The 26,578-nt window shown below is 42.7% G+C and overlaps 1 protein-coding gene across 12 annotated transcripts in view; it reads left to right on the top strand.

Annotated features, from left to right (window-relative positions):
- The window catches only part of SEMA5B (semaphorin 5B), a 354,034-nt gene that overhangs the window by 245,246 nt on the left and 82,210 nt on the right, over nt 1-26,578 (top strand). For all 12 annotated transcript variants that reach the window (XM_053403821.1, XM_053403874.1, XM_053403856.1 and 9 more), the window contains 4 exons: nt 9,260-9,322; nt 15,858-15,956; nt 18,620-18,833; nt 23,219-23,504. In XM_053403821.1, the coding sequence (XP_053259796.1) occupies nt 9,260-9,322; nt 15,858-15,956; nt 18,620-18,833; nt 23,219-23,504 (662 nt within the window). The remainder of the gene's footprint in view (nt 1-9,259; nt 9,323-15,857; nt 15,957-18,619; nt 18,834-23,218; nt 23,505-26,578) is intronic.

The following is a 26,578-nucleotide window of genomic DNA, read 5'->3' as shown; positions in this document are numbered from 1 at the left end:
CTCTCTCTCTCTCTCTCTCTCTCTCTCTCTTTCTCTCTCTCTCTGCCTCCTCTGCCTTCTAATTTCTAACTATTTTTATGGATTAAATAAATATTGGAGGCTGTATTTTATTGTCGTTCAGTGGAGGACCCCCCACCCTGAAGTTTTCGAAGCAAGCTACTCTTAGGGTCATGCTTTACTAGAGATATGTGCAATTTGTTGGAAAGGAAGATGTAAGGAAGGGAAGATACTCTGTCACTCCAGGTCTCCAGGGTGCAATAGCTGTCATATTATTCCACCTCCTGCCCTACCTCTTATGTGCATAACTCAGTGGAGGAGGATGTAGCTGGAAGCCAATATTCAGCATTTCCTACATCAAACAGTGTCTAAATCAGGGGTAGTCAACCTTTTTATACCTAACGCCCACTAATGCATCCTTCTTGATGGTAAAATTTCCTTACCGCCCACTAGTGCTTGATGGAAGGAGGATTCAGCTTGTGCCGTAGAACCCCCTACCGTCCACCTAGAGTCCTGAAATGCCCACTAGTGAGCAGTAGGGACCAGGTTGACAACCCCTGGTCTAAGTAATGTGCCCTGGTAAGCTTTTGGGATGAGGTTATTTTGTGTGTGTGCATTTGCTGCAGATTGAAAGAAAAGCGGAGGTCATGACTTAAGCAGTCACCCATAGGACTGTTCCTAAATGCATAGAATTTGGCTCAGCATCTTACGGGAAACATATGGAAACATCTATCCATCCAATTTCTTAATGGAAAACTGAAGAGAACAGTCTAGTTCTGAACCTGGCTGCAGACGAGGAGCAGCTTGTGTGGAAACACATATTTAATGTAAGCAAGAATTATAGCAGATGGGTGGCTTTGTAATTAAAGAATTCAGGAATTGAAGCTAGGTCTTCATTTTCCAGATTAAGTCAGAAACACATCTTGTTTTCTTACAGCTTCTTTCCCCCCCCCTTTCTTCTTAATATTGGTCAAAATCAATTCATCTAGCAAAATGAAGCCCAACAGGAGTTGTCTAGATGCTTATTCTGGCTGGCACAAACACAGAGCTGAATTAATTGTGAACTGCTGTTGAACTTGGTAGAAGCAGATGTAGTGAAAGGTTTGTATCGGTGGCAGCGATACAAATAAATGCAGATAGTCTGATGCAAGTGGTTTATGCTCTGCTTATTTGCTACTAGGTAGCTCCATCTGAGTGTAAACCTGATCCCAGAAAGTCCCTTTTCTACTTGTAATTCTATAAGTATTCATAGATGAGGAATACTACCAAATGGGACATGTTATCTTGCTTTGGAGCATATTACCAACTAAGCCTTTCCTTGACTTCCCCTTCACTTTATTGATGTTCCTTTCTGCCATTTTCTCTGTTTCCATTATTTACCAGAAACTTCCCTTAAGAGTTTCCCTTTAATTCATGTCAATTTCTTATCTGTACAAAGTATTCGCAATCTGTCCTTTAGCTATAGAGCCTCTGGGTTCTCTTTAGCCTCCGGATTCTCACCTAGAGTCCAAACAAATTCTTAGCCTACCCACAAAAGTCTCACGAGAAGAGTTATTGGACACAATGGTCTTTCACTCTAGGCTTGCTTTTTATGGGCAGACCCAAGGTGGATGTTACTTCCTTAGGCAACCCATAACTGTGTCCCATGCAGCTGCACTCTCTTCACCCAGTTTCAGATGCAGCAGATTTTTTGAGTTTCCCAGAGGGTCTGGAGGATGGGAAAGGTGCCCCCCTCCACTCACAGTTCTTTCTTCACCCTCTGTCCTCTCCTCTTCTTCCTCCAGCTATGAATGGTATATGCATGTGGGCATATAGATATATATATATAGAGAGAGGTTGGGCTGTGTATGTGAAGAACCAAACAAATAAACAAAAAGCATCTATTGTGAGCCTGTTTGCAGGAGGGGCACCTTGGAGGCCCTACGATCCATGAGTCTTGTGGGGAACAGGCCCAAATGGGAGCCCCAATTAAGGACATGATAGTCAAAAGTTCATGAACTTCAACTTTATTGAGTTTAGGTCCTTGATACTGAAACAGGTCCCAGTCCTTTCCCCCCAGGCAAGACTAGAATCAGGTATGCCAAGGGATCAGGCTAGTTCTTCCTCAGGAATCTTCAGCCCTGTGTCTTATCCATTAATATCAGCTGTAGCCTTCAAGAATTCAGTCTAGTACCAGTAAGCCTCATTTTTTTAGTTGGCTAGTTGGTGTCCATGACATTTGAATCAAGGACTCTGTCTCTACTCTTATAGATATATAAAGGCTATCTTTAATGACAACTTGTTTAAAACACCAGATAAGGCGAAGTGACCCATAATACTATTGACATTATGACAAAAAGAGGCTATAAAAAATCTTCTGACAAAGGCTGAGGCAGCCACATCATTTATCCATCAGTGATGGATAAGTCTGAAGTTGATCCAAAGCTTGGTGACTGACAAGTGACCATATGATTCATGAATTACTACATAAAATCAAGATTTTGAATTATATTTTCCCATAAAAATACTAATTTAATAAATTGTAGCTAAAGTATACACATTGTAATATCTGAGGACGGCTTGTATCACCTTTGCCTCTGTGGACTTCCAGTCACCTTGAGTGTGGTTTTTAGTTGTAAAACTTGGGATTTAAAATGGTTGTATTTTTCTTAAAGGTGGGTGTTGGGAGGCACAGAACCAGGGCCAAATGTGGACCTTCAGACAGCTCTATCTGGGCCTGGCCATGCCCCGCTCTCCAAGTTGCACCTGCACTGGTCCCGCTCCAGACCATTATTGAGTGCTGCTGTCTGACTGGAAAGTGTCCTTGAACTGTGATAGTGATCTATTCTTTGCCTGGATGGAGGATTGAAAGGTGTGTGTGTGTTTAGAAATCTTGGATTTATGTGTGGCCTACTGTACAAAGATAAGAATCACATCCACTACTATACCCACTTTTGCCTCAGGCCCCATCCACTACTGGTTTGCCCCCACACTCCAGAAGGTTCCCCTTGAGCAAATGCAGCCTCCCTATGGGGCACTGCAGTTGTTGGGTAAAAAAATGCCGCCTCCCCCCCCCCCCCGCCGCTTAAAGGTTCTCCTGTGTAAGAGCGTTAGAAGTTCAAAGGTTGAATGTTTAAGGTGATGTTTTGTTCAGGAAGTTCTGCACTAAAGGGCCTAGTTTCAGCCTAGGAAACTGGCAGTAGGGGGTGCAGAAATGAAAGTATAGCTTGCAGTATACTTTCCTGATTGGCTGGAAGAGTAAGGGGGGGCATGAAAATGTATTCGATATAAATTAAGCTAGAAAATTGGGCAAGTCAGATAGTTGAGAGTCAGATACTTGAAGAGATGCAGACAGAAAGAACTAGAAGAAGGGACCATGAAGGGCTCAGAAGCTGAAGTGAGGGATGCAAATTGATAAGTATTGACTCGGTTAGAAAAATTGTGTCGAACTGTTGTAGGTGGAAGCATTTATCTGCTTGTTTACTCAAACTGTACAGTGGATTGATCTTGTAAAATCGTTTTCTCAGACTGTTTATCTTATTGCCTTACTAAAACTATGTAAAAGCGTAATTTGTCTTGGAAAAAGTTGGTCTGAGGCCTTGTTATTTACTCCATGCCTAAGTGCTTTAGCCAGTATAGGGAGTATGTTGGGCCAGCTAATGTACAGGAAGTTATAGGGGCCGTTTAGTGAGTGTAGCCTGAGGAAAATGAAATATATTCATTTGGTGGCAGTGTTGAAGTTAAGAAGAAGGAAGGGTTGGCTTGTCTGGTTTGCTTGCCTGCCTTCCCACTCATAGTGAGGGCTATGGCTGAGGCCCACACAGCCCTCCAGTGCCTACTGTCACAAGTGAAGAGTTGTTGTTGTTGTTGTTGTTGTTGTTGTTGTTGTTGTTGTTGTTTAGTCGTTTAGTCGTGTCCGACTCTTCGTGACCCCATGGACCAGAGCATGCCAGGCACTCATGTCTTCCACTGCCTCCCGCAGTTTGGTCAAACTCATGCTGGTAGCTTTGAGAACACTGTCCAACCATCTTGTCCTCTGTCGTCCCCTTCTCCTTGTGCCCTCCATCTTTCCCAACATCAGGGTCTTTTCCAGGGAGTCTTCTCTTCTCATAAGGTGGCCAAAGTATTGGAGCCTCAGCTTCAGGATCTGTCCTTCCAGTGAGCACTCAGGGCTGATTTCCTTAAGAATGGATAGGTTTGATCTTCTTGCAGTCCATGGGACTCTCAAGAGTCTCCTCCAGCACCATAATTCAAAAGCATCAATTCTTCAGCGATCAATCTTAATTCCGGCTTGGGATTCATCCAGCCCAGCCTTTTGCATGATGAATTCTGCATATAAGTTAAATAAGCAGGGAGACAATATACAGCCTTAACGTACTCCTTTCTCAATTTTGAACTAATCCGTTGTTCCATATCCAGTTCTAACTGTAGCTTCTTGTCCCACAGAGATTTCTCAAGAGACAGATGAGGCAATCAAGCACTCCCATTTCTTTAAGAATTTGCCGTAGTTTGCTGTGGTCGACAAAGTCAAAGACTTTTGCATAGTCAATGAAGCAGAAGTAGATGTTTTTTCTGGAACTCTCTAGCTTTCTCCATAATCCTGCGCATGTTTGCATCACAATTGTCTGGTTTGTTTTGTTTTAAATATATTGCCAGCTGCCTTGAGAACTTTGGCTAATAGGCTAGCGATAAATATTTCAAATAAATATTTGCATTCAATTGTCACATATATTGTGTTATTCCTTTCATTGCTTCATGCCACAGTACTGAGCTAGCAGAGCAATTGAAAATGGGTGGGGTGGGGGAGAAAGGGAAGAGGGTTTATCCCATGTGGAAGATCCAACAAATACCTGGGGCACCAGTGGAGTAGAAGGTAGGGTGGAATTTCCCCACTCCATTTTCACCTCCTTTTTAGGGCTGATGTTTTCTTTTCTGGGGGAAAAATATCAGGACTGATGGGAGGGGATCTGTCACTGTATGGTGATCCACCCCCCAGAACACCCCCTTTTCACAGGTACCACCCCAAGAGGATTGGTGTTGTAGGGGCAAGGGTGCTCGATTTTGCATTTTCTTGCATTCCAGCATTTAAAGTACTCTGACTAGCTCTGTATGTAACTTTGCCATTTAATTTTTCTATGTTCTTGGATGTATTTCATCAGCCTTCTCCTGGAACATCAGTACTCCTTTATTAAGATCACTCTGTCTTTTTGGTCTTATCTGTTGTACTTGAGACTCTGTACATAAAAGGAATGTCATAGTTCCTGTTCATGAGGTTTTCAATTTACCATGCAGTTGGCATTAAATAAGCAAACATTAAGTGATAGTGGTGCTAATAGTGTCGTCACATTTTATAAAATGATTTCTGCTGACATAAAAGGCTGGTTGAAGCGTATCTTTCAAGCTAAGATTCTTGAGGGGACCTAACGGGAACTTTCAGTGCATCGAAAGGGTTGGGAAATGAGGTTGTCAAAAGCTTTATTACACAATTGTGATGTAAAGGTTCACTAGATCTGCAGGAGCCCATAAAGAAGTACAGCAGTGTCAAGCTGTCTTCTTGGAGGAACATAAAGAAAGATACTAAAACTGGGAGAGAAAAGATGGCAGCCAAAGGAGAACAGTTAATGAAGGGAGATTAATGTTTTTCATGAAGGAAATGTAGATAGGAGGTGACTTTTGAAGGAAAGGGAGGAAGTTTGAGTGCCATACTAGTACATGGTGGAGAAAGAGATCTGAGGAATTGTGTCAGTGTGTGTTAGATCATTATTAGGGGCAAGATTCATCAGGCGGTTTTGCCAGCAGCATTAATTTTCCTCTGGAGTACCAGGGTTTCTTAGTCTTTGTCCGTTCTCCTCTCAACATACCCCAGGCATATTCAGAGGCCTAGTAAAACATAGCTTGCCCTTCCTTTCTGCTTAATTGCCCCCTTGACTATAATTAAAGTTGAATTGACTAATGGAGCAGTCACCAGCAACATGTTCCCATAATTTTCTCTGTTGTCAATGATTTCTATTATCAACAGATCTCGCTGTGCTACTTGCTAAGGTTAGACAAATTTAAGGACAGTGTTGCTCTCACACAGCCATGGGAATGCCATTCTTTGATATAAACTGAGGTGTTTGTGTGTATACTTATATATTCTACAGAGTCCGCTAACTTCCATCAGTACAGTTCCCAGAGAGGCCAGAGTATTTACCTTCTGAGTTGTATTGGTTGCTGAAAGTAAAAACAATAACATAAAATCTTGTTTCATTTTGTCCTGTCAAGTGTTGTCAAGCTAAACTCAGCTAGTAATGGAGAATGTATCTGGGTGTTTCTGAAATGGGAAGAGAAGCCATCTCATGTCTGGAGGTTGTTAGAGTGGGTTTTGTTTTTCCTTTTAGCTTGTCAAAAATTGATGTGAGGTTAGAAAACATTGCATCTTTCTGGCAACAGATATGACTATGTGAAAAACTTTAGTATTTAATCTTCTTTCTGCTTTAGTTGTATGTATGGGGGTGGAATATGGTGAGGTGGAACATTTGTTCTCCTCAATATGACATGAGATGGATTTTTGTCCTGTTTTTAAGTTTAGGGAAATTTTATTTCCAGAATGAAATGATTGGGTGCTCAAACAAAACACTAAGCTATGGTGTAACATCATGAGACTGGGCCTAAGTTCTGCTTTCATTAAAAAAGAAAGAAAGGGGGGGGGATGAGAATGTGTTTTCTAAAACACAGGTCCAAACCCTAAACTGTTATTAGATGTGGCCAATGGCCCAGTTTGTGCTAATGGCAGATAATAATATTTCAGGGGAGAATGGCTTATTAGGTTCACATGGCAGTTTAGGTGGCTTTTCAAAATAAATTTGTTTAAGTGTGCCTGTTGGTTCACTGTAATTATGTTGTGCTTTCAGTGTAAATTCTTACAGAATAGCGAAGTCCTTTAAGTCAATGGGACTTCATTATTTTGGTTATTCAAACTCCTTATTTATGAAATGTCATTGTGACATACTGTACACAGAGTATTAACAGAGTTAACTTGGTATAAACTCTCATTTTGCTTAACTTTACATAAAATCTCATTTTGCATAATTTGCACCCAAAGCTCAATATAAAAGAAGAAAAGAAACAGAAAACATCAAACCAGAAAATAATACCTCTAATTAATATTCCCATTTTTCCTCATAGTATCTTGTTTAATGGAAAGAGTAAACTGTCATAAAAATTAAGATTTACAGCCAGACAAAAGTAAAGTAAAGTAATATGACTACTGCAGTCTAACACTCCCAAAGTGAACATTTGCCCTGCAAAGTCTGTTCCTAATCTTTGTCTCACTTGTGCAGTCACATATGCCTGCACCCACATGCCACCCACCTTCAGACAACCTTAACTACTCCCCATTCCTGCAGCTTGAGCCTCTCTTATGGCCATTCCCATCTTGCCTGCTTCTTAAATCAATCCTCAATTAGCTATAAACTCCGCAAATTATAAATGGAGACAAACATGCGCAAAGGAGGCTTATAAGAAACATTCATTTATTTTTCCCTAGTTTAAAATGGCTGGATGCTAGGGTCAATTCCATAATGTGAAGCAGCAGACAATTCTCCCCAGCACACTTTGAGATTATTCTTCAGTTCAGCGTTGTATTATTAGTTCAAATGAAAAGGTGGTTACTTAACCAATTCTTGGCTTAGGTACAGCTCCCCTGATTCTAGACTGATGCTCAATCATAGTAAGAACAAGCTTATACCCTGTATGTTGGGTTTCTCTGCAGTTCTTTATTATTTTCAAGGTAAATATGTAAATAAGAGCAGGAGGTGACTATCTCTGCTGTGCTATGATGGCTGGATTCAAATCTTCTTAGCCATTAACTTCATTGGATGTCATTCATTATGGCACTTTTTCTCAGCCTAAGCTACCATATGGAGATTTGTTTGCTTTTGTTCCAGATGGGATGATCCCCTTATATACCATCCTGGGCTATCTGGGAGGGAAATAGGATACAAATTCAATAAGTAGTTTGGGTCATAATGACATTTAAAATAAGTCTCCCTGTAAAATTGGAACTGGAAAGGTAACAGAGGAGAGAAAAGCCTAATGAGAGCTTCAGACTGTAATGTTAAGGAGAGTAGAGTAAGGTGTAAGTGATCTCCTAAAGAGTAGTGACTGATATGGTGACTCTCTGTAATGATCTCAGCCACCCACTGAGCTTTTCATGCTTCTCCATGTCATGTGCTATCCACTCGGTTGGGTAAAGTATGTGTTTGTTTTCTATGAACTGGTTCAAATTGTTGGAGAGTGTTAGCCAGCCACAGCTCCCCACTTACTTATAAGTGGCCAGTGCTAGGACTCAGCCACAGCTACTTTGGTCATAACTGAATGTGAGCCCAGAACTAAACTGGAGGTATATATTTGTCTGAGAGACAAAAAAAGTGAGATGTAGGAGGGAGCCTTACTCCAGGATCTCATGCATTTTTAAATAAAAATTAGTAGTGGCTGGGGAACTCTGTGGGGTTTAATCCTTTCCCTGTGAACTATTTTCCTGTTTGAAACTATACAGAACAACAACAACAACAACAACAACAACAACCCACTACCAGCTTTTGTTTGTTTGTTTTGGTTTTTTGCCCCGTGAAAGATACCTAGAGGTACTAGGTGGGTACTTGAAAGTTTTTCACTGAAGACAAAGAGGAACTTTGGGGATGGTTGATTTTGCTCAGGGAGGTCATACAGGGAGAAGGAACTAAATTCCCCTCCTCAACTCCTGCATCTGTTATTAACTTCAAATACAAACATGGAAGACCTTGATCATGGAATTCTTAGCTCTAGGCTTGGCCCTGGGCACCCAAAACCACTGAAGTCAAAGGCAAAGCACACACAACGCTATGATAAATACAGCATGACTGATGGAAATGTGTTGAGATTTCAGAACATTCTCCATTCTTGGGATTTTCATATAAATGGAGTCCTTTGGAAAAGTTTGAGCTAAAGTTTGAGCTAGTTAAGGCTGAATTATAAAGTGTTGTTGCATTTATATGAACATGTAGAAACCATTCTTTCCGATGTTCGTATGATTTATGCCTCGGCCCCTAGAGGGTTTATCTCCTTTATTGATTGCTTCTTCTTTCCACTCTGTAAGAGTGATGCAAAAAAGAGAATCTACCACAATGTCTGCTGCTGCAAATTGGCCAGTGTAGCTCACTTTTAGATATTCCCCTGTGTCTTCAAATGAGGGCTGGCCCAAAAAAATAAAACAATAGTGCATGGTACCGTTATATAACTTTTCTCTGTTTTGGTTCCCCAGGCGACAGAATGGGGTTCAGATGAAGACACCAGGAGATCATGTCAGAGTAAAGGAAAAACTGAGGTATGTTCACCACCTACCTCCCCCTGCATACAGCCATAGTTAACTGATTTTAATACCACTTGGGAATGTTCACAACAAAACATCTGATGTCAGAAGTCTGATATGATGCTACCATAACATATGTGAAATACGCACCGTATTTTTCGCCCTATAGGACGCACTTTATCCCCTCCAAAAATGAAGGGGAAATCTGTGTGCGTCCTATGGGGCGAGTGCAGGCTTTCGCTGAAGCGTGGAGAGTGAGAGGGGTTGGTGCACACCGACCCCTCTCGCTCTCCATGCTTCAGGAAGCTATCAGCAAGCCTGGGGAGCCCGCGGGAGCCTGCTGCCCGGAGCGCGGGGCGCGCCGAAGCAGAGCGTCCTGCGCTTCAGGCAGACACCTGCAGCCTAGGGAGCCCTGCAGGAGTTCCCGCTGGGCTCCCTAGGCTGCAGATAGCAGCCTGCTTGCCCGGAGCGCGAGGCGCACCGAAGCAGAGCGCCCCATGCTTCGGGCAGACATCCGCAGCCTAGGGAGCCCTGCAGGAGTTCCCGCCGGGCTCCCTAGGCTGCGGATAGCAGCCTGCTTGCCTGGAGCGCGGGGCGCGCTGAAGCAGAGCGCCCTGCGCTTCGGGCAGATATCCGCAGCCTAGGGAGCCCTGCGGGAGTTCCCGCAAGGCTCCCTAGGCTGCGGATAGCAGCCTGCTGCCCGGAACGCGGGGCACGCTGAAGCAGAGCGCCCCGCGCTTCGGGCAGATATCCGCGGCTGGGGGGGGGGAAATAAATTTTTTTCCTTTATTTCCCCCCCAAAAAACTAGGTGCGTCCTATGGGCCGGTGCGTCCTAAAGGGCTAAAATACGGTATATATAAAACACTGGTAGTTCCTTATGACACACAGTACAATTATTCCATGAGAATTTAAGATTGTTTACTTCTGGAGGTGGTGCAATTTGTTGCAGGTCATGGAACAGAATGGTGTCAGGCTAGGAGTGTGGTTTACTGCAGAATAGATGATGCTAAAGCCAGAATATCTTACAGTGTTCAGCATCAGATGTCTGGAGCTCAGCAATGTGAGCCTTCTTTGTTTTTACTGTAACTGAAGAAGAGCATATTTCTGTATCTAAAGCTGTGTCCATGCTCCCGCTCACTCTGCATCCATTGTACTTCCACCACTGGTTTGGGAGCACTGCTCACACAATGTCACCCACGATCCCTATCTATCCAGCCAAATCTTATGAAATACTATGTTTTGACGCATTTCCCCCACCCAATCCGGCTTGGATCTGAGTTGAGTAAAAGAGTGTGTTAACTGCATTTTTACCTGGTAATGGGAACACAGTCTGAGATGCTTAAGTGGCAACCTGCAGGCATTATCCACCCAATATCTTCTCCTGCTTGGTCCTACCAATATCTTCTAGCTCCAAGGTTGCATGGTGACTTAGGTCCTATTCCAACTATGCTACCCACAGTTACTAAGTCCTAATTAGAAATGTGCTAAGGGGATTCACATAATCGCCTAGCTGACCTGGGCAGTTTTGTATAGGAATTTTATTATCTTTCAGGTAGCCTGGGCCCAAGCCATACAGGGCTTTATAGGTCATAACCAGCACTTTGAAGTATGGCCAGAAGCAAACCAATAGCCAGTGAAACTGTTTTAACAGGGGAGTGACATGCTTCCTGTCTTGAGCCCCAGTCAGCTGTCTGAGTGCAGTATTTTGGGCCATGTGAAGCTTCTGAACACTTTTCAAAGGCAACCCTATGTGGGGCGTGTTACAGTAGTCCAGCCAGGATGTAACTAACGCATGCATAGCCCTTTTGAACTGCATCCTTTGCTTGAAGCTCTCTTGTGCAACGCTCCACTAACCCTACCTGTCCTAGTCCTTTTCCAGACTGGCACGTGCCACCTTCCATGTGTTTAGATAGCCTTTCCAATGCTGATGTTAGTGTTATCCTGCTGAGTCCCTTTCCTACTGATTTGGATAGTCCCAGCCCTGGTTATGCAAGCGAGCTGTGTAAGCCTCTGTATGTTTGCTTTGTCTTAGTTACACATGGAGATTTCATTTGTTTTCTTGGCTTGGGACGGTTCCCCAGGACATAGCTTGACAAAAAAATTGCCCTAGACAGAAAGGACAATGCCGTACCTTTTCCAAATGGTTGAGCTTATTTCCTTCATTCTTTCCCTGCGGAATGCAGTACAAGTCCTCTCTGTCTTCCGTAAAAATGGTTTGTAAGTCTTGGCAATAAAGAATCTTGCAGACATTAAAAACAAACAAGAGACAGAAAATCATTAGTAAATCCTGTTTGGTATCTTCTGCACGCCAGGAGAAGACAGCTTGGCTGGGATGCTGGGCAAAACTGATTAATGAAATTGTTTGTCTAAAGAAATAAATATAAATATCTGAGAGCGTGTTAATAACAGTGTTTTGCAGCCTGCAAGGTGTTCAAAGAAAATTAGGACAGACGGCAGCAAACACATTACAATCGTCTCCCTGCAGTCCCAAATGAAATTTCTTTGAAAAGGCAGGCTGGAGCAGAGCTTTCTTTTTTTCTTTCTCTTTTTCTCTCTTTTTTTTTCTTTTTTCTTTTCCTTCCGCCCCAGTCACCAGACTTCCAAATACAGTCTGTAACCAGGTTGCTTTCTTATGATGCTATTGGAAAACCATGGACTCTAGTTGTCTGGTAACAAAATGCTTGTTGCAGAAAGCCCATTGGAAATAATTTCCTGGCATGTTAGGAGGTGGACTGTCTTTTTATGTTTCAGGTCCTGTTTTCCCAGTTGGCTTTTATGCAGTCGCAGGGGACCTTTCTTTCTCCTGCCATGCATTTCCTACTGGGGTTTTTTGTATCTTTGGTCCCATATGAACAGCTAACGCAAATGCTGCCTGCACTGGATTGTTGGCCAAAAACCTTCAGGTTAAGGGGTCATAATTTGTTGGCATTTCTCTAGGATATATTTTGCCATGAGCTATTGAGAGCTTTTAAAAACATTTATTTTGTGATAATGGTGAAGCTAATAAATGAAAGGAGCATACAGACCAAGGATAGGAAACCTGTGGCTCTATAGATGCTGCTGAACTTCAAGTTCTATCAGCTCTAGCCAGCTTAGCCCAATGGTAATGGGAGTTGAGGTAGATGGATTGTGGGCTTGATATGGTCTCATTTCAAATAGCTTCCTGTGCTCCTGTGAACCAAGTTTTCTTTTATACCACGTACAGTTATTAGTTGAAATATACATCTGTATGACAAGAAGGAGAAATTTTGTAAATGTTAATTAAGTATATATTGGAATTTATTTAATAGTTTACTACCGTATTTTTCACCCTATAGGACGCACTTTTCCCCCTCCAAAAATGAAGGGGAAATGTGTGTGCGTCCTATGGGGTGAATGCAGGCTTTCGCTGAAGCCTGGAGAGCGAGAGGGGTTCGGTGCGCACTGACCCGTCTCGCTCTCCAGGCTTCGGGAAGCTATCCACAAGCCGTGGGAGCCCGCGGGAGTTCCCCCTGGGCTCCCACGGCTTGCGCAGAGCTGCCTGCACCCCGAAGCCCCGGCGCGCTAAGCAGTCCCGCCGGGGCTTTGGGTAGCTCTGCGCAAGCCACGGGAGTCCTCCCCCGGCTTGCGCAGCGCTGCCTCTTATCCCGAAGCGACTGCTCAGCGTGCCGGGGCTTCGGGTAGCTCTGCGCAAGCCGCGGGAGGCCTCCCCCGGCTTGCGTAGCGCTGCCTCTTCTCATGAAGCCCCGGCGCGCTGAGCAGTTGCGCCGGGGCTTCGGGTAGCTCTGCGCAAGCCTCGGGAGGGCTCCCACGGCTTGCAGAGAGCAGCCTGTTCTGGGGGCTGGGGTCGGGGGAAGCTCGGGCTTCCCCCGCCCCAGCCTCGCGCCTTGGGGGGGAAATAATTTTTTTTTCTTTATTTCCCCCCCAAAAAACTAGGTGCGCCTTATGGGCCGGTGCGCCCTATGGGGCGAAAAATACGGTAAATGCACCCCATTAAGTTCTAGGGGGTTCATTTAAATCATGGGTAGCAAACTAAGGCCCTTGGCCCGGATCAGTCCCAATCGCCTTCTAAATCTGGCTATGCATAGAGGCAGGCCACACGATTCAAATGCGATATGTGTTGCCCAGCATGGGTAAATGTATTTTCTACAGCAAACAGTGCTGTTAATGCAGAATAAGCTGGTAGACTGAGGTGGTAAAATTATACATTGTGACATTTCAGAATACAGGTGGAGGTGAACTGTGGTTTTATTATTGCTTACCTTTGTATAAAAAGCTCTCTGTAGGTAGTATACAAACACATCAGGGAAAGGGGCCATGCTAAACCTTTCTTGGCCGAGTTGATAAGTTTACTCTCTTACAATGTAGCTGGGGGAGAGCCAGAAGGGTGAGATCACAGAATTCAGCTCAGAGCCTTTGTTTCTTAAGGCTCCATCTGATAGGCCAATGTACAATAACCCACAGTTTATCTATTTCTGGAAGATTATGAGCTGAATCACCACAGCTGAAGTCTTGCTTCCAGGCTGAGAGGTATTTCAAATCTGATCCCTGTGTATCTGATCAAGACATAATGGAATTGAAAAGTGAGGCATGTGAAGCATCTCCAAGGAACATTGCGGTCTTGACATGCTCATTCTGAATGCTCCCTCGGCCAGCTCTGGTGGTTCAGATCCCGCTATCTGCACAATAGAGTCTCTCAGTATCCTTGATAAAATACATCCCCAAACACCAAGCACGTATGGTACCTTGTACATAAGCAACGCTATGATGCCATTTGTTATGGATAGCCTTTCAATGAGTTGGTTTCCATATCACAAATGAAAGAGTGGGATCTTTCTTTCCCACCAAGGTGATTTGGAGTGCTTTTGCATTCCTGATATGCAGAAACAACATCTCCCAGGAAATGTTTGCCACCAGGTAGGCTTGTGACATGGGATGTAGAAATGAAGTTTTTGCTCAAGAGGAAAGAGGCTTCTTCTTCAGCTGTAGGCTATGCTTAGTGACCAATTTATAATAATTTTGTCCAAGCTGCAGTACACCAGAGAATGATTTTTAAAAATTAGAACTGTAACCCAAAATACTGTAGCCTCTTACGGTAGGTGGCCCATCTTCCCTGACCACTGCTAGCTAGGGATGATGGTAGTTGTAGTCCCAAAACAGCTGGAGGGCCAAGTTTGGCCATCACTTCTCTAAGGGAAGGAGGAAAAGGCATAGTTTTTCTCAAGCCATCTAACTCTTATATATTGGGGAGAGTAATATCCATACTGAAGTCACTGTATGGCTCTATTGCTATTTATGGGCTGGATGGGAAGCAGTGCTTCTCTCTTGCCTTTTATGTAGGCAATGGGAGCAGCCCTACTTGTAATTTAACAAATGTCATCCCATTCTGTGGTGGACCAAGCATCACCATAGTTTTGTGTCCATATTCCTTGAATTTAGCTGATATATTAAGTTCCAGTTTCCAGATGGTGAAAGTGACAACCAGCCAAAGGTATTGATCATTATGAACGAAATATACTGAATATTTTTTTTCCAGGTGATTGAGTCATATGTTGTCTCCCACCCCAGTTTGCCAATAATCTAATTACGTTTTATAGAATATATTACACATGGATTGTTAGTTTTATGAAGGTTCATTTTCCAGATTGCTTAGTGCTGAATTATAACAAACGCTTCAGCAAAGACTTCTTGTATTATGTTTACATTCACTGCAACCTCTTTCCAATTTTAATCCTTTAAAAGAAGATTTGACAAAGGCTATTGATGGCTGCAAACCATCATGGCCATATTCTGCCTTCACTATTGGAAGCAGTGTGCCTCTGAAAACTAGGTGCTGGGAAGGACAGGTGAGGAAAGTGCCATTGCACCGTGGTCCTACTTGTTGGCTTTACATAGGCATCTGGTTGGCTACTGTGAGAAGAGGATGAGCTTTTTGCTTGATCACCAGGGCTCCATTTATTTTATTATGGTCTTAACTCAACCCTGCTACTCATTGTACAACTTCATCGTCAAATGGTTGATTATCTTAGCTTTGTTAGGTAAGCTTTTTAAATCCTCACCAAAAATAGTTGTCAGTAATTGTAGTTCCACACCTGCTTTGTGCTCCTTGTACCTTTGAGATTATAAGACTTTTGAAAGGGCTGTGCTGTCCATTAAAGCAGATGCTTAAAGTTTTGGCTATCTTCTTTTTGGTAATCCACTACCAGCATAAGGCTTGACTGAGGGAAGTCACATACATGACACTAGGTGCATCATTCTTGAATATAATGTTCCCTGATCACATTAAGAGCAGATTTATGAACATAGGGACTTGGTGTTTTAATTTAAACAATTATAGGTGCCAAGGCCAGTCTCTCTGGAAATTATCCTCTGTGAAGCTTAGTTATATCAGTGAAATGGACTTGACATGTGCTCAGAGACACACTAGTCTTTATTTCCAAGTCATATTTTCCAGGACTAAAGCATGACATCAGAAACAGAGTCTGGACTAAGCCCTGGGGAATGTTCACTCATATTAAGCACAGGCTGTTACTCTTTCTTGGAAATGTGTTTTTCTGCTTTTCGTTTCAGGAGGAATGTCAGAACTATGTTCGTGTTCTGATTGTGTATGGAAAGAAAGTTTTCACTTGTGGTACCAATGCTTTTTCACCAGTGTGTTCCAGCAGACAGGTAAGTTGTGCCTCTTCTCTTTAAGGATGAATCAGAGAGCAGGATAAAATGACTGTAGGTTGTCAGATGCTGATGGTGGTTGCTTGTGAGTAACCAGGCAGGACTCCGACCTGTCTTTTACAGGTTTTATTGTGCAAACTATTTACAGTGCAGATCTACAAAGTTCATGTCCATCTTAGTCACTTGCAGAATCCGGAAGTGGCCCCTTCCGGCTTCTCCCCCAACATAAGAACTTCGGCACCCCAAGCCTCCCCCCGCTTGCGTTTCACCTCTCTGCGCAAGCTGGGCGACAGAAGTTGCATGTGTCCCTCCTGGCCAGCCTGGTGAGGTGAGACGCTGGGACTCTCAGCAGCATCCTCGAGCCCTCTCCTTGCTTGGCTGGCCCCTTCCCTCTCTGCTCCACTGGAGGTGTGGCTTTTCCCACCGCTGGAAGAGGAACTGCTCCTCGGGAGTTTTGGAGGCTCTCTGTATCCCAACGGCCCCCCTGCCTTCCTCCCCTGTTCCAATGGCAGTCCCCTGACAATAGGTAAATGAGATGGGAAATGTAAAGGCCTCAGTTTTACTTGCCTGTGTAGCATCACTGGGTTATGCTTACCTGCGCCTCTAGTGGACAAAGGAAGGAGTAGCTTTTACAGGAAATAGGCTGCTGGCCCCTCTTCAGTTGTTTGTTCCTTCCTCACCAAAACATGTCACATTCTCCTTTGGCTCCTCTTACTCTTTCATTTTGGCTTAGGAATTTTATTCTTCTTGATAATATCCCTAAGTAGTCTTCTGAGGTGGAGGGGTGGGGTGGGACTAAAGCGGGGAGGGGGGGACACTCCTAAAACAGCCAAGTGAGAAGTGAGTATACACAGTCAGGTCTGAAAGGTGACTTACTCTTGGCTGGGAAGGTGGAGGGAAGGAAGAACCAAGTGAAAGGAATAGAGCGAGGTATGATGGAGGAGAGTGTGGCTGACTGTTAACAGGAGCATTCCCTGCTGCAGCATTTCATTGCAGCTTCCACTTGTTCTAAACGAATTCCAATAGATGTGTAGGCATACGAGAGAAGAGGAGGAGAAATAGCAAGATATGTTGGGGACATTATACATTATGGTAGGTTGAGGTTATCACTGAGCAGTAAAGTTTCTGCAGTGATGAAAAGATTCATAATAGGTCAGACAAATACACTATTTAACCTAGAATTCTGGGTTCTGACTCGCAGCTATTGCTTAAGCATCTTGTGCAGAAATACTATCAAGTTCTCTGACTTAGTTTTTTTGGTTGAAGAGCATGTTGTTGGTTACTAAACCATAGCTCTTTTTTAAGTGTCTGCAGGCACACTACATTTATGGTAGGACTGATGACTTTGTTCTGAGGTGACAGTGCCACTTTCGCACCTATCAATTTATACACAAAAGGTGATAGCCTTCAGGATGGAAGAAAGTGGTTGCCTATTTTCAGCTCTTTTCCATTTGCTCCAGTCATGTGCATTTCTCTCTTCTGCACTGAAAGGCCAGTTAACGTTTTAAGATGGAAGCAGATGGCATGAAGATGACATAGCATTGCACTCTGTTAATGAGCCTGCTAGACACTACAGCAAACAGCAAAATGGAAGGCTGGTCAAATGCAGTAATGCATGGAATTAAGTTACTAAGGCTGCAGTTTTATAGTTGAAGGGTTGCTATGGGTTTGGATTTTATCCTGGATGTAGCTCAGGCTGGTGCATCAGATATGTTCATTTCTGGAGGCTGCATGTTCACAGGCCTCAGGGTTCCTGTAATGTGCTGTGTGTAAGACTGCCTATGAAGAGTAAGCCTGTAAACTACATTTGGTCCAGAATTCAACAGCCACATACTGGGAGAATGTAACTCCCCCATTGAAGCAATGGCACTGACTTCAAATTTGTTTCCTGGTCCAATTCAAAGTGCTGGTGATGACCTTCTAAAGCCATTCATGCTTCTGGACCTGGAAATATGAAGGACTGCCTTCTGCCATACAAATCTGGCCATTTCCTAAGAATTTCAGCAAAGGCCCTCTTGTGAGTCTCAGCAACCCAAGAGAACTCACACTTTTGTGGAACCCCCCCCCCGTCTTTCCTCAAATATCTAAAACCTTCCTAAGGAAAGCATGAGCTTCATGTCAGATCATGTGAAGAGGACCTTGAAACAGGTGGACCATAGTCACTATAACTTAGAGGAGCAGGACTAGTATGCAGAGTACATGGAAGGGCATTATGAAGGTAAAAATAACATAGTGATGAGATGCTTCTGATGACTTGACACGGCCAGCAAATCAGTGTGCAAGCTTCCACTTGGGAACTAGAGTCAGCTATAAAGTAGATATTTGCCAGCATTACTCTGGTGCTCAGGAATTCCCTTGCTGCCCAGTCTCCCTAAAGCCTAGATTCAGTTGGATTTAAGTTTTCTGAAAAGAATACACCCAGTTCCACAGGGATAGCATTTACCTCTGTGCAAAGAATACAGGCATGGTATGCTTAGCTATGCTAGCTCAGAAAAAGCTATTTTTTACCATGCCTTTGGTGCACGTAGCATTATCCAGGTTTGCTAATTTAACCTATAGGGATCTGTGGGGTTGCAAAAACACGAAAGTATTGCTTGGCCAACTGTGTTATCTGTCAAACTGTTCTCCTCACCCTTTTCTCTTCCATTGCTTTTTACATACAGGTGGGAAATCTTAGCAAAATCATTGAGAAAATAAATGGGGTAGCCCGCTGTCCCTATGACCCCCGGCACAACTCAACAGCAGTGATCACATCGCAGGGAGAACTGTATGCTGCAACGGTCATTGATTTCTCTGGACGAGATCCTGCTATTTACCGCAGCCTTGGGAATGTCCCACCTCTTAGAACAGCACAATACAACTCCAAGTGGCTTAATGGTAAGAGCACTCTGGGAAATAGAGATCATTAAGACCAGCTGTGCAGTCTTGGGAAATGACATTTCCCCCCCTTATCTCATAATGAAGATAAAATTCATTTACCTAAAATATTTAGCTATCCACATTCGGGGGTGTCCACAATATATTTATCTACCAACTCATACAGTGATAAGGCAGACTAAATATTTTAAGTAGCCAGCCTCTTCCTCCAGCTCTTCCATAGCCCCTTCAGATGAATGAGTTTGTAGTGTGTTTCTGTTTATTTTGGTGAATACTGGATTTTGGATGTGAATGCTTATCTATTGAGAACTTTGACAAAAGCTCACTTCAGCAACTGTGACTTAAAATGGAAAGTGGATGCACTTCTGTGTGTGGGTTTCCTGCTTTCTGCAGGAGAAGCAGATGCATTTCTACCCTAAGCCAGACTTCACATATGGCATAATGTGTACAGCAAGAGGATGTGGTAGGTGGACATGATTTGGGGGAAATGACCTTATGGGCTAAACTGAGAGGTCTGGCAGGCCAAATCTGACCCACGGGCTGGAGTCTCCCCACCTCTGCCATGCAGAGTACTGTAGTGCAGCCCCAAGAGGAAGATTTTATTAATTTAAATATTGTTTTGACTTAGACATTGAAATATGAACATCTATAATTAAAATAAGCAATAAAAACAATCCCGTTAAATGGCGATCACTAGGCCTTATCAAATTGATCAGATTGCAGCCTTCTCACTAGATGGGAGTTGGTGAAAGGTGTTATTACCTGTTATTGTAACTGAGGCTTTCAGGTGCACCAGGGATCCAGAAGCTGAACACCATTTCTTACCAGGGTTCCTGGTTTGGATTTGCCCTGATTGGTTTGCCCAAATGCAGCCCCTCACACTGGCCAGAAGTGGTGTAAGGAAGAGACGGAAAAACCTGTGTCAGATGAGAAAGACAAGATCATCCCTTCCGGCTACCATGCTAGCAACAAACAGAATCCACTTGAAAGCAAGTCCCAGACAATAACTCTTGCATAAATCTCACTGCTAAACAGTACGTTTCCGAGCACAATTCAAAGTATTGGTGCTGAGCTTTAAAGCCCTAAATGGCCCAGTATACCTGAAGGAGCGTCTCCACCCCCATCGTTCAGCCCAGACACTGAGGTCCAGCTCCGAGGGCCTTCTGGTGGTTCCCTCACTGCGAGAAGTGAAGCTACAGGGAACCAGGCAGAGGGCCTTCTCAGTAATAGTGCCCGCCTTTGGAATGCCCTCCCATCAGATGTCAAGGAAATAAACAACTATCTGAGTTTTAGAAAACATCTGAAGGCAGTCCTGTTTAGGGAAGTTTTTAATGTTTGATGTTTTATCGCTTTATTATTAATATTATTCTGTTGGGAGCTGCCCAGAGTGGCTGGGGAAACCCAGCCAGATGGGCTGGGTATAAATAATAAATTTTATTATTATTATTATTATTATTATTATTATTATTATTATTATTTTATTATTATTCAGATCTCATAAAAATAAAACAAGTTTCTTGTTAATGAGTTGGCCACATATGATTTGAATAAAAAAATTTATTACTTTATGTAGATATAGTCCTGAACCCCTCTTCTTACCTTATATTGTAATTATTTTGCCCTGTTGTTGGGCATTGCTTACTTTTAGGCCACACACAAAAAAAGGAGCTTCCCTGTTATTCAAAGGCTAACGTATAGTATAGAGTCACTCAGAAAGCATTATCGGAAAGCAGAACTTAGCATGTTGCAGAATAGCCCCATTTTAAATGCATCAAGATTCCTTTGGAATTCATGACTTCAAAACTCCAGTCTTAATTATTAGTACAAATTCTCATGGGAGGAGGAAGGGATTCAGAGAAAGTGTACCCTTTAGTTTGCTTTCTCACTCAGCCAGCAGAATCCTCACAGGGCCCCAGTATTACTTTCTGCTGCAGGGGACATTCAGTAGTGAAAGCATGTACTACAAACCATAATCTAGAGCCATTTTGGGATTTGGAGATGGACTGCCATCAATACATACCTTACTTTGCTGCTCTTTTGTTCTTTGGGATGTTTGCACATAGACTTTAATCTATGGGGTGATATATAGATATTACCTACAGAAAATGGTTCATTCTCAAGTGTAAGGAATGGCTTTAATGACAACAGCCAGATGTCAGTGGATTATTGCAATTGGCCAAATTCAGCGAGACAGTAAACTTGTGCTGGTGCCTTTAAAAATGCACTTTGCCGCAATGCCATCAATACATTTCACAGTGAGGGATGGGTGAAGATATCTTTCACACCTGCATTAGGTCAAGGAATCTTGCAAAATGACTTAAAAGGTTTGTTTTGTTCTTGTTTTGATGAGCTCAGTGGTTGGTCAATTAATTAGTTGACTGAAAAAAACAATACATATTTGGATACTCGTGCGATGTCCCTTCCTCCAAGGTTGACATCGCAGGGAGCTTTCTCTGCTGGAAATACTGCTTAAACCCAGGTGAATGCTGCCTCCTGCATAGTAACATATCTCTCTGTACCTTCAGGGGGATTTCCATTCATCATAATTCAGCACAGCTCCAGCTGACAAGCAAATAACCCTACCTGCCGTTTTCCCTTTCACTGTAGGCTTTGTCTTTCCACCTGTTTAGCTGCTGTACAGCCGTTACCTGTGTGGTCTGTCAGCTGAGTCTTTAAGCAGGTACCTCCATGCACACTCAGAGCACATGGATGCACAGCATGCTCCCAAGCACCAGGGTGGGATGAAAGAGGGAGAAATAGGCAGTGGAGGAGGTGGTCGAAGTCTAGTATTAGCAGTGTGAATTAATTTCCCAAAGGTTTCTCTTGAATTGTCATTTTATACAATAATCACTGCTGTATGCCGATTATCTATTTATGCCTCAAATTCTGTTCTTCCACTAAGAGGAAAGAGTTGGGCCCACAGTTTGCTGCCCCTCAGCGCTAGCACATAGTTTTGTGGTGTGTGCTGGTGTTTTGTCTGTTTGGAGAGGGAGGTTCTGAGCATTACCTTTTTTCTGTAGATGGGTATTTTGTGGTGCCCACAGCAGTTTCTAAGATGTGCTCCTAGGCCTAAAAGTGTGGGAGGCACCTGGGATAAGCCCAGCTCTAGTGTGTAGAAAACGTGGGGAAAATATGTGAACTGCAGGAACGTTACTGGTCCCAGGATCTTGTATCTGACAGTGACATGTATTAGTTGCAGCAAAGGAAATTGGCAGATCCCTGGAAAAAGGACAGTGTGCTGTTCCCCACCATTTAATCACAGTATCAATTAGCCTCAGTCCTTGAGGCACCTGACTGTTTTAGGAAATAGCAGTTGATGTTCCTCTTCCCACTCCTCCCTCTTTTGTTGTGTTTTTGAAAATACTTATAGTATTGACCATCACTGTAGCTCAAAGTAGTCAATCTGTACAAGAGGCAGATGAGGTGGTAAAACTGCTTCTGGAATATATGCCATTTCAGACTGTGAGTGAGGAATCACATGGCTGAATTCTCCCTTGCTACACACACACACACACACACACACACACACACACACACAGAGCCCCCCACTTGTAAAAAAATTAGACATGAAGAATAATAACTAGGCAATCCAATTCAAGACAGTTTAATTTAATCATAAGAGTTTTTGTTGATTAATTGATTCATTAGTCAGTTTACTAAATTTACACTTGGATAAAAACAGTATTTCTGAAGTAATATTTTTTGTGTTTAGATAATGTACATGTATGTTGTAGCAGGCATCATCTTAAAATAAGCATTCCATGTGTGTACCATTTCAGAAGTGTATGGGTACTCACATTCACATGAAACTTCCCCACCTGTTGAAAGGACATTTGTGGGGCGTTGTGGGCTAGCCTCTCATCACAGCTGCACAAAGTGGAAAAGCAATTACACAGCCAGTGTGTTCAGCTCCTGTGCAAAAGAATACTATACATGTTAATCTCCAATTGGGGTATCTTCTTGCGCTGAGGAATTCTACTTTTGTACACCAGTACGCATGTGCAGCTTTTTCTTCCATTGGCATTTACAGAAACACTTCTCTGTATATGCCAACATGACAAAAAGCTCCACATATGTACCAGAGGGCATGGCTATGGTGCACAGCTTCAGCTTGGGGTGGAATTAGTCTATGGACCCTGCAGCCCCCTCACATGGTTTCATGGTCTTTTCTTAATGATGTAGTCATCAAATGATGAATGTGCCCATAAAAACAAGCCTATTGTGTTCTCCTGTTTCTTGGATGTTGTAAAAAAGAAAAAAAAAAGAGGTTTGTTTTCCTCTTTCTCATCCTCTGATCACTCCTGAACTTTTATCCCCACAGGCTGTGTAAATCCAACCCTTTCTATGTAAATCTCATTGCGTTTTATGGCTTTATTTTTCTCCAGAGCCCAACTTCATTGCTGCCTATGACATTGGTTTGTTCACTTACTTCTTTTTCCGTGAGAATGCTGTAGAACATGACTGTGGGAAAACTGTCTATTCTCGCGTGGGAAGGGTTTGCAAAAACGACATTGGGGGGAGATTTTTATTGGAGGACACATGGACAACATTTATGAAGGCTCGGCTGAACTGCTCCCGTTCTGGTGAAATCCCTTTCTACTACAATGAACTGCAAAGCACATTTTATCTACCTGAACAAGATTTGATCTATGGAGTGTTTACAACCAATGTGTGAGTTTGTTGCTTTTCTTGCTCCTTATTTACTTCCTTATAATGCTTACCTCCTTTTTCTAGTACTGGTATTTAGGCAAATTCCTTCCATTGTTCAATTTAGCAAGGCTGTATTTGGACATCACAGTGAACCATAATATGATGGCTTGTTGTGACAGGAGCCAACTTATATGACCTTGTGCATGTGTGTGTCTCCTCTGCTGCAATCATGAGGACAAGACTGGAAGTTTTTGCGTCTGTTTTCTGTTAGCTTCAGTTTAGCATTGCATCTCAGACCAAACTAATGTTGCATCTGCTGTTAATCTTACCTAACTTTTGTTTGAAATAAGCCAGCTTTATAACCCATAGTTTGATTTATTTTAAGCAAACTATAGTTACGGTTAACCAATGTTTATTGGGTTTGGATTAAACAATAAGCTGCAACTAATCAAAAGAAGTGAAATCTTCTGAACTCACATTTGTGCTGGGTGGCGGGAGGTGGGAGTACTTAAATCAAAGGTTCACTGTGGCTTGGTTTATTGTGATGTCTAAATGCAGCCAGATTAAGTAAAATAAGCAAAGCAATGCTTGGTCTTCCTCTATACCTATCTGTTTTCTTCTACACCTATAATTCTAATATTTGTAAGGCAAAATAGGTGGTTCCTCATTCAGTGTTATTCTTACTTTATTTTTGAACAGTGATTTTTACCCAAATTATATTATTGGTGATATTCATATTATTAGTATGTTCTTCTTTTTCTATATATATATATATAATGACCAGTCCAGAAAAAGACATAATCCAGTCCACCAGTGGACTTGTGTCTATTACTGTGCACTTGTTTCTATTACATCTGAGCTAGATGTAAACCTATCCTTGCTAACAACTGGGAGTCTGTGGTTGCAATCCTATGCGTACTTTACCTGAAAGTAAGACTCATAGTTGGACTTAGCTTCTGAATAAACATACATAGGGTTGTGTTATTAGTTACAGTGATGAAGTCAGCAGAGCAAAGGAAGACATCTCTAACTTTGACCAAAAAACCAAGGGAGGGAAAATTAAAAAGATGCTAAATAAAATTCACTGTTCATTTGCAAATGTAGCCCCAAATCTTACTCTGCCTAATTTTTTAAGTAGAATATGCTCTTTTTCAGTGGTACAGTGGTACCTCGGTTTAAGAACTTAATTCGTTCTGGAGGTCCGTTCTTAACCTGAAACTGTTCTTAATCTGAAGCACCACTTTAGCTAATGGGGCCTCCCGCTCCCGCCGCGCCGTTTCTTTGCGATTTCTGTTCTCATCCTGAAGCAAAGTTCTTAACCCGAGGTACTATTTCTGGGTTAGCAGAGTCTGTAACCTGAAGCATATGTAACCTGAAGCATCTGTAACCCGAGGTACCACTGTATTAGTTATTTCCAGTAAAGGTAAAGAAACTTCTCGTTCAGAAACTTGGAAGTAACTACTGCCACTAATGAAGACTATAGTACAGTCATACCTCAGGTTGCGAACGCTGCAGGTTGCGTGTTTTTAGGTTACGGATGTGCCGAAGCCAGAAGTACCGGAACAGGCTACTTCCGGGTTTTGGTGCTTGCACATGCGCAGAAACACTAAATTGCACCTTGCACATGTGCAGAAGCACCGAATCACGTCACGCGTGTGCGCAGACGCGGCACTGCGAGTTGTGAATGCTGTGGGTTGCGAATGTGCCTCCTGCATGGATCACATTTGCAACCCGAGGCTCCACTGTATAAGATATATTAGATGTAAAATAAGCAATTGATTGCATTTGCAAATAAAAATAGAATTTTCATTTTTTTTTTAGGGTTGCTTTCTTCTTTATACACATTTCAATGTATTGTATACTTCTTACTGTTTACTTAAACATACATAGAAACAAGCTGTTAGTCATAGATGTTGATGGTTCTTGGTTGCAGCATTTTTGTGTTAACTAGAATATAAGAAATTTGTTTTTAATTATGAACTAAAAGAAGAAAATCTGATTAGCTACTATGCGGGACAGTACTGTCTAGACACCAGATTATGAAACCTTCCTACTTTAATCATTTGAATTAGCCACTTGTGGAGAAGAGGATTTCTTAAAAGTTCTAATTATCTGAAAAACTGTTCTCAGAGTAGCAGTGTATGACAGAATTGAAGAATTGTCATCCAGGAGCTGGCTCCGATGAGAGGCCGGGATTGATTTGTGCTAAAGTGCATGCTCATATAAGCAGCTTGCTTGTGTGAACCGTGCAAGGTAGAAGCCAGGAACTTATGAAAGGTCCTGTATTTTATGTTTCATTTTTGTCTTCACAGAAGGCAAGGTTGTTGTTTTCAGTTTCTCAGAAGACTTGGGTCTTGCATGAGTTCATGATTCCTGAATCGCAGTGCTCATGCAAGAAGACCCTGACAGAGGAACAGAAATGATTTAATAGTCAGGGGCCAAACTACACACAATTGCAGCATCCTTAGGACTTTAAATATGGACCTGCTGTGATTATGATTAAAAGAAGGAGTGTGGATGCAATTTGACATGCAGAACAGATGCATGGGCAGAGAGGTCCTAAATTATTCGCTGCCTCCCCCTGCTTCAGTAATCTCTCCCCTTCTATTTTACTTGTTGTTTGTTGTTGTTCTTATTTATCAAATACTATGCCACTCTTCATCCAATGATCTCAAGGTGATTTACAATATAAAGACATAAAAATGCATACCACAAGAACAATACCCCGCACACAGTTTAAAAGGCCATAGATTGTTTGGGAGAAGAGGAATGTTTTTGCCTGGAGCCTAAAGATATGTAACGAAGGCACCAGTGAGCCTCCCTGGGGGAGAGCAGTCCACTGAAAAATGCCATTTTCATAAATCCCTCCCGCAGCACCCTACACTGCACCTAAACATACTACAGAGAGTCCCCTAATCCTCTGGAGCACATTTGTATGTGCTACAAGGTGCAAGAACTGCCACTCCTCATATGAACCAATCTGGACCCTGTGATCATAATCTGAGACCATGCTTCATGGGCCTCCTCCAAAAGAGGTCTGGAAAGCGGCAACATGAGAACGGGCCTTCTTGTTTTGCTGAAGGTTTTTCTTTCCA

The sequence above is a fragment of the Podarcis raffonei genome, chromosome 1 (assembly GCF_027172205.1).
Source record: "Podarcis raffonei isolate rPodRaf1 chromosome 1, rPodRaf1.pri, whole genome shotgun sequence".
NCBI lineage: Eukaryota > Metazoa > Chordata > Lepidosauria > Squamata > Lacertidae > Podarcis > Podarcis raffonei.
The sequence above is the reverse complement of the archived record's forward strand: the minus strand, read 5'-3'. Positions and strand labels throughout refer to the sequence as shown.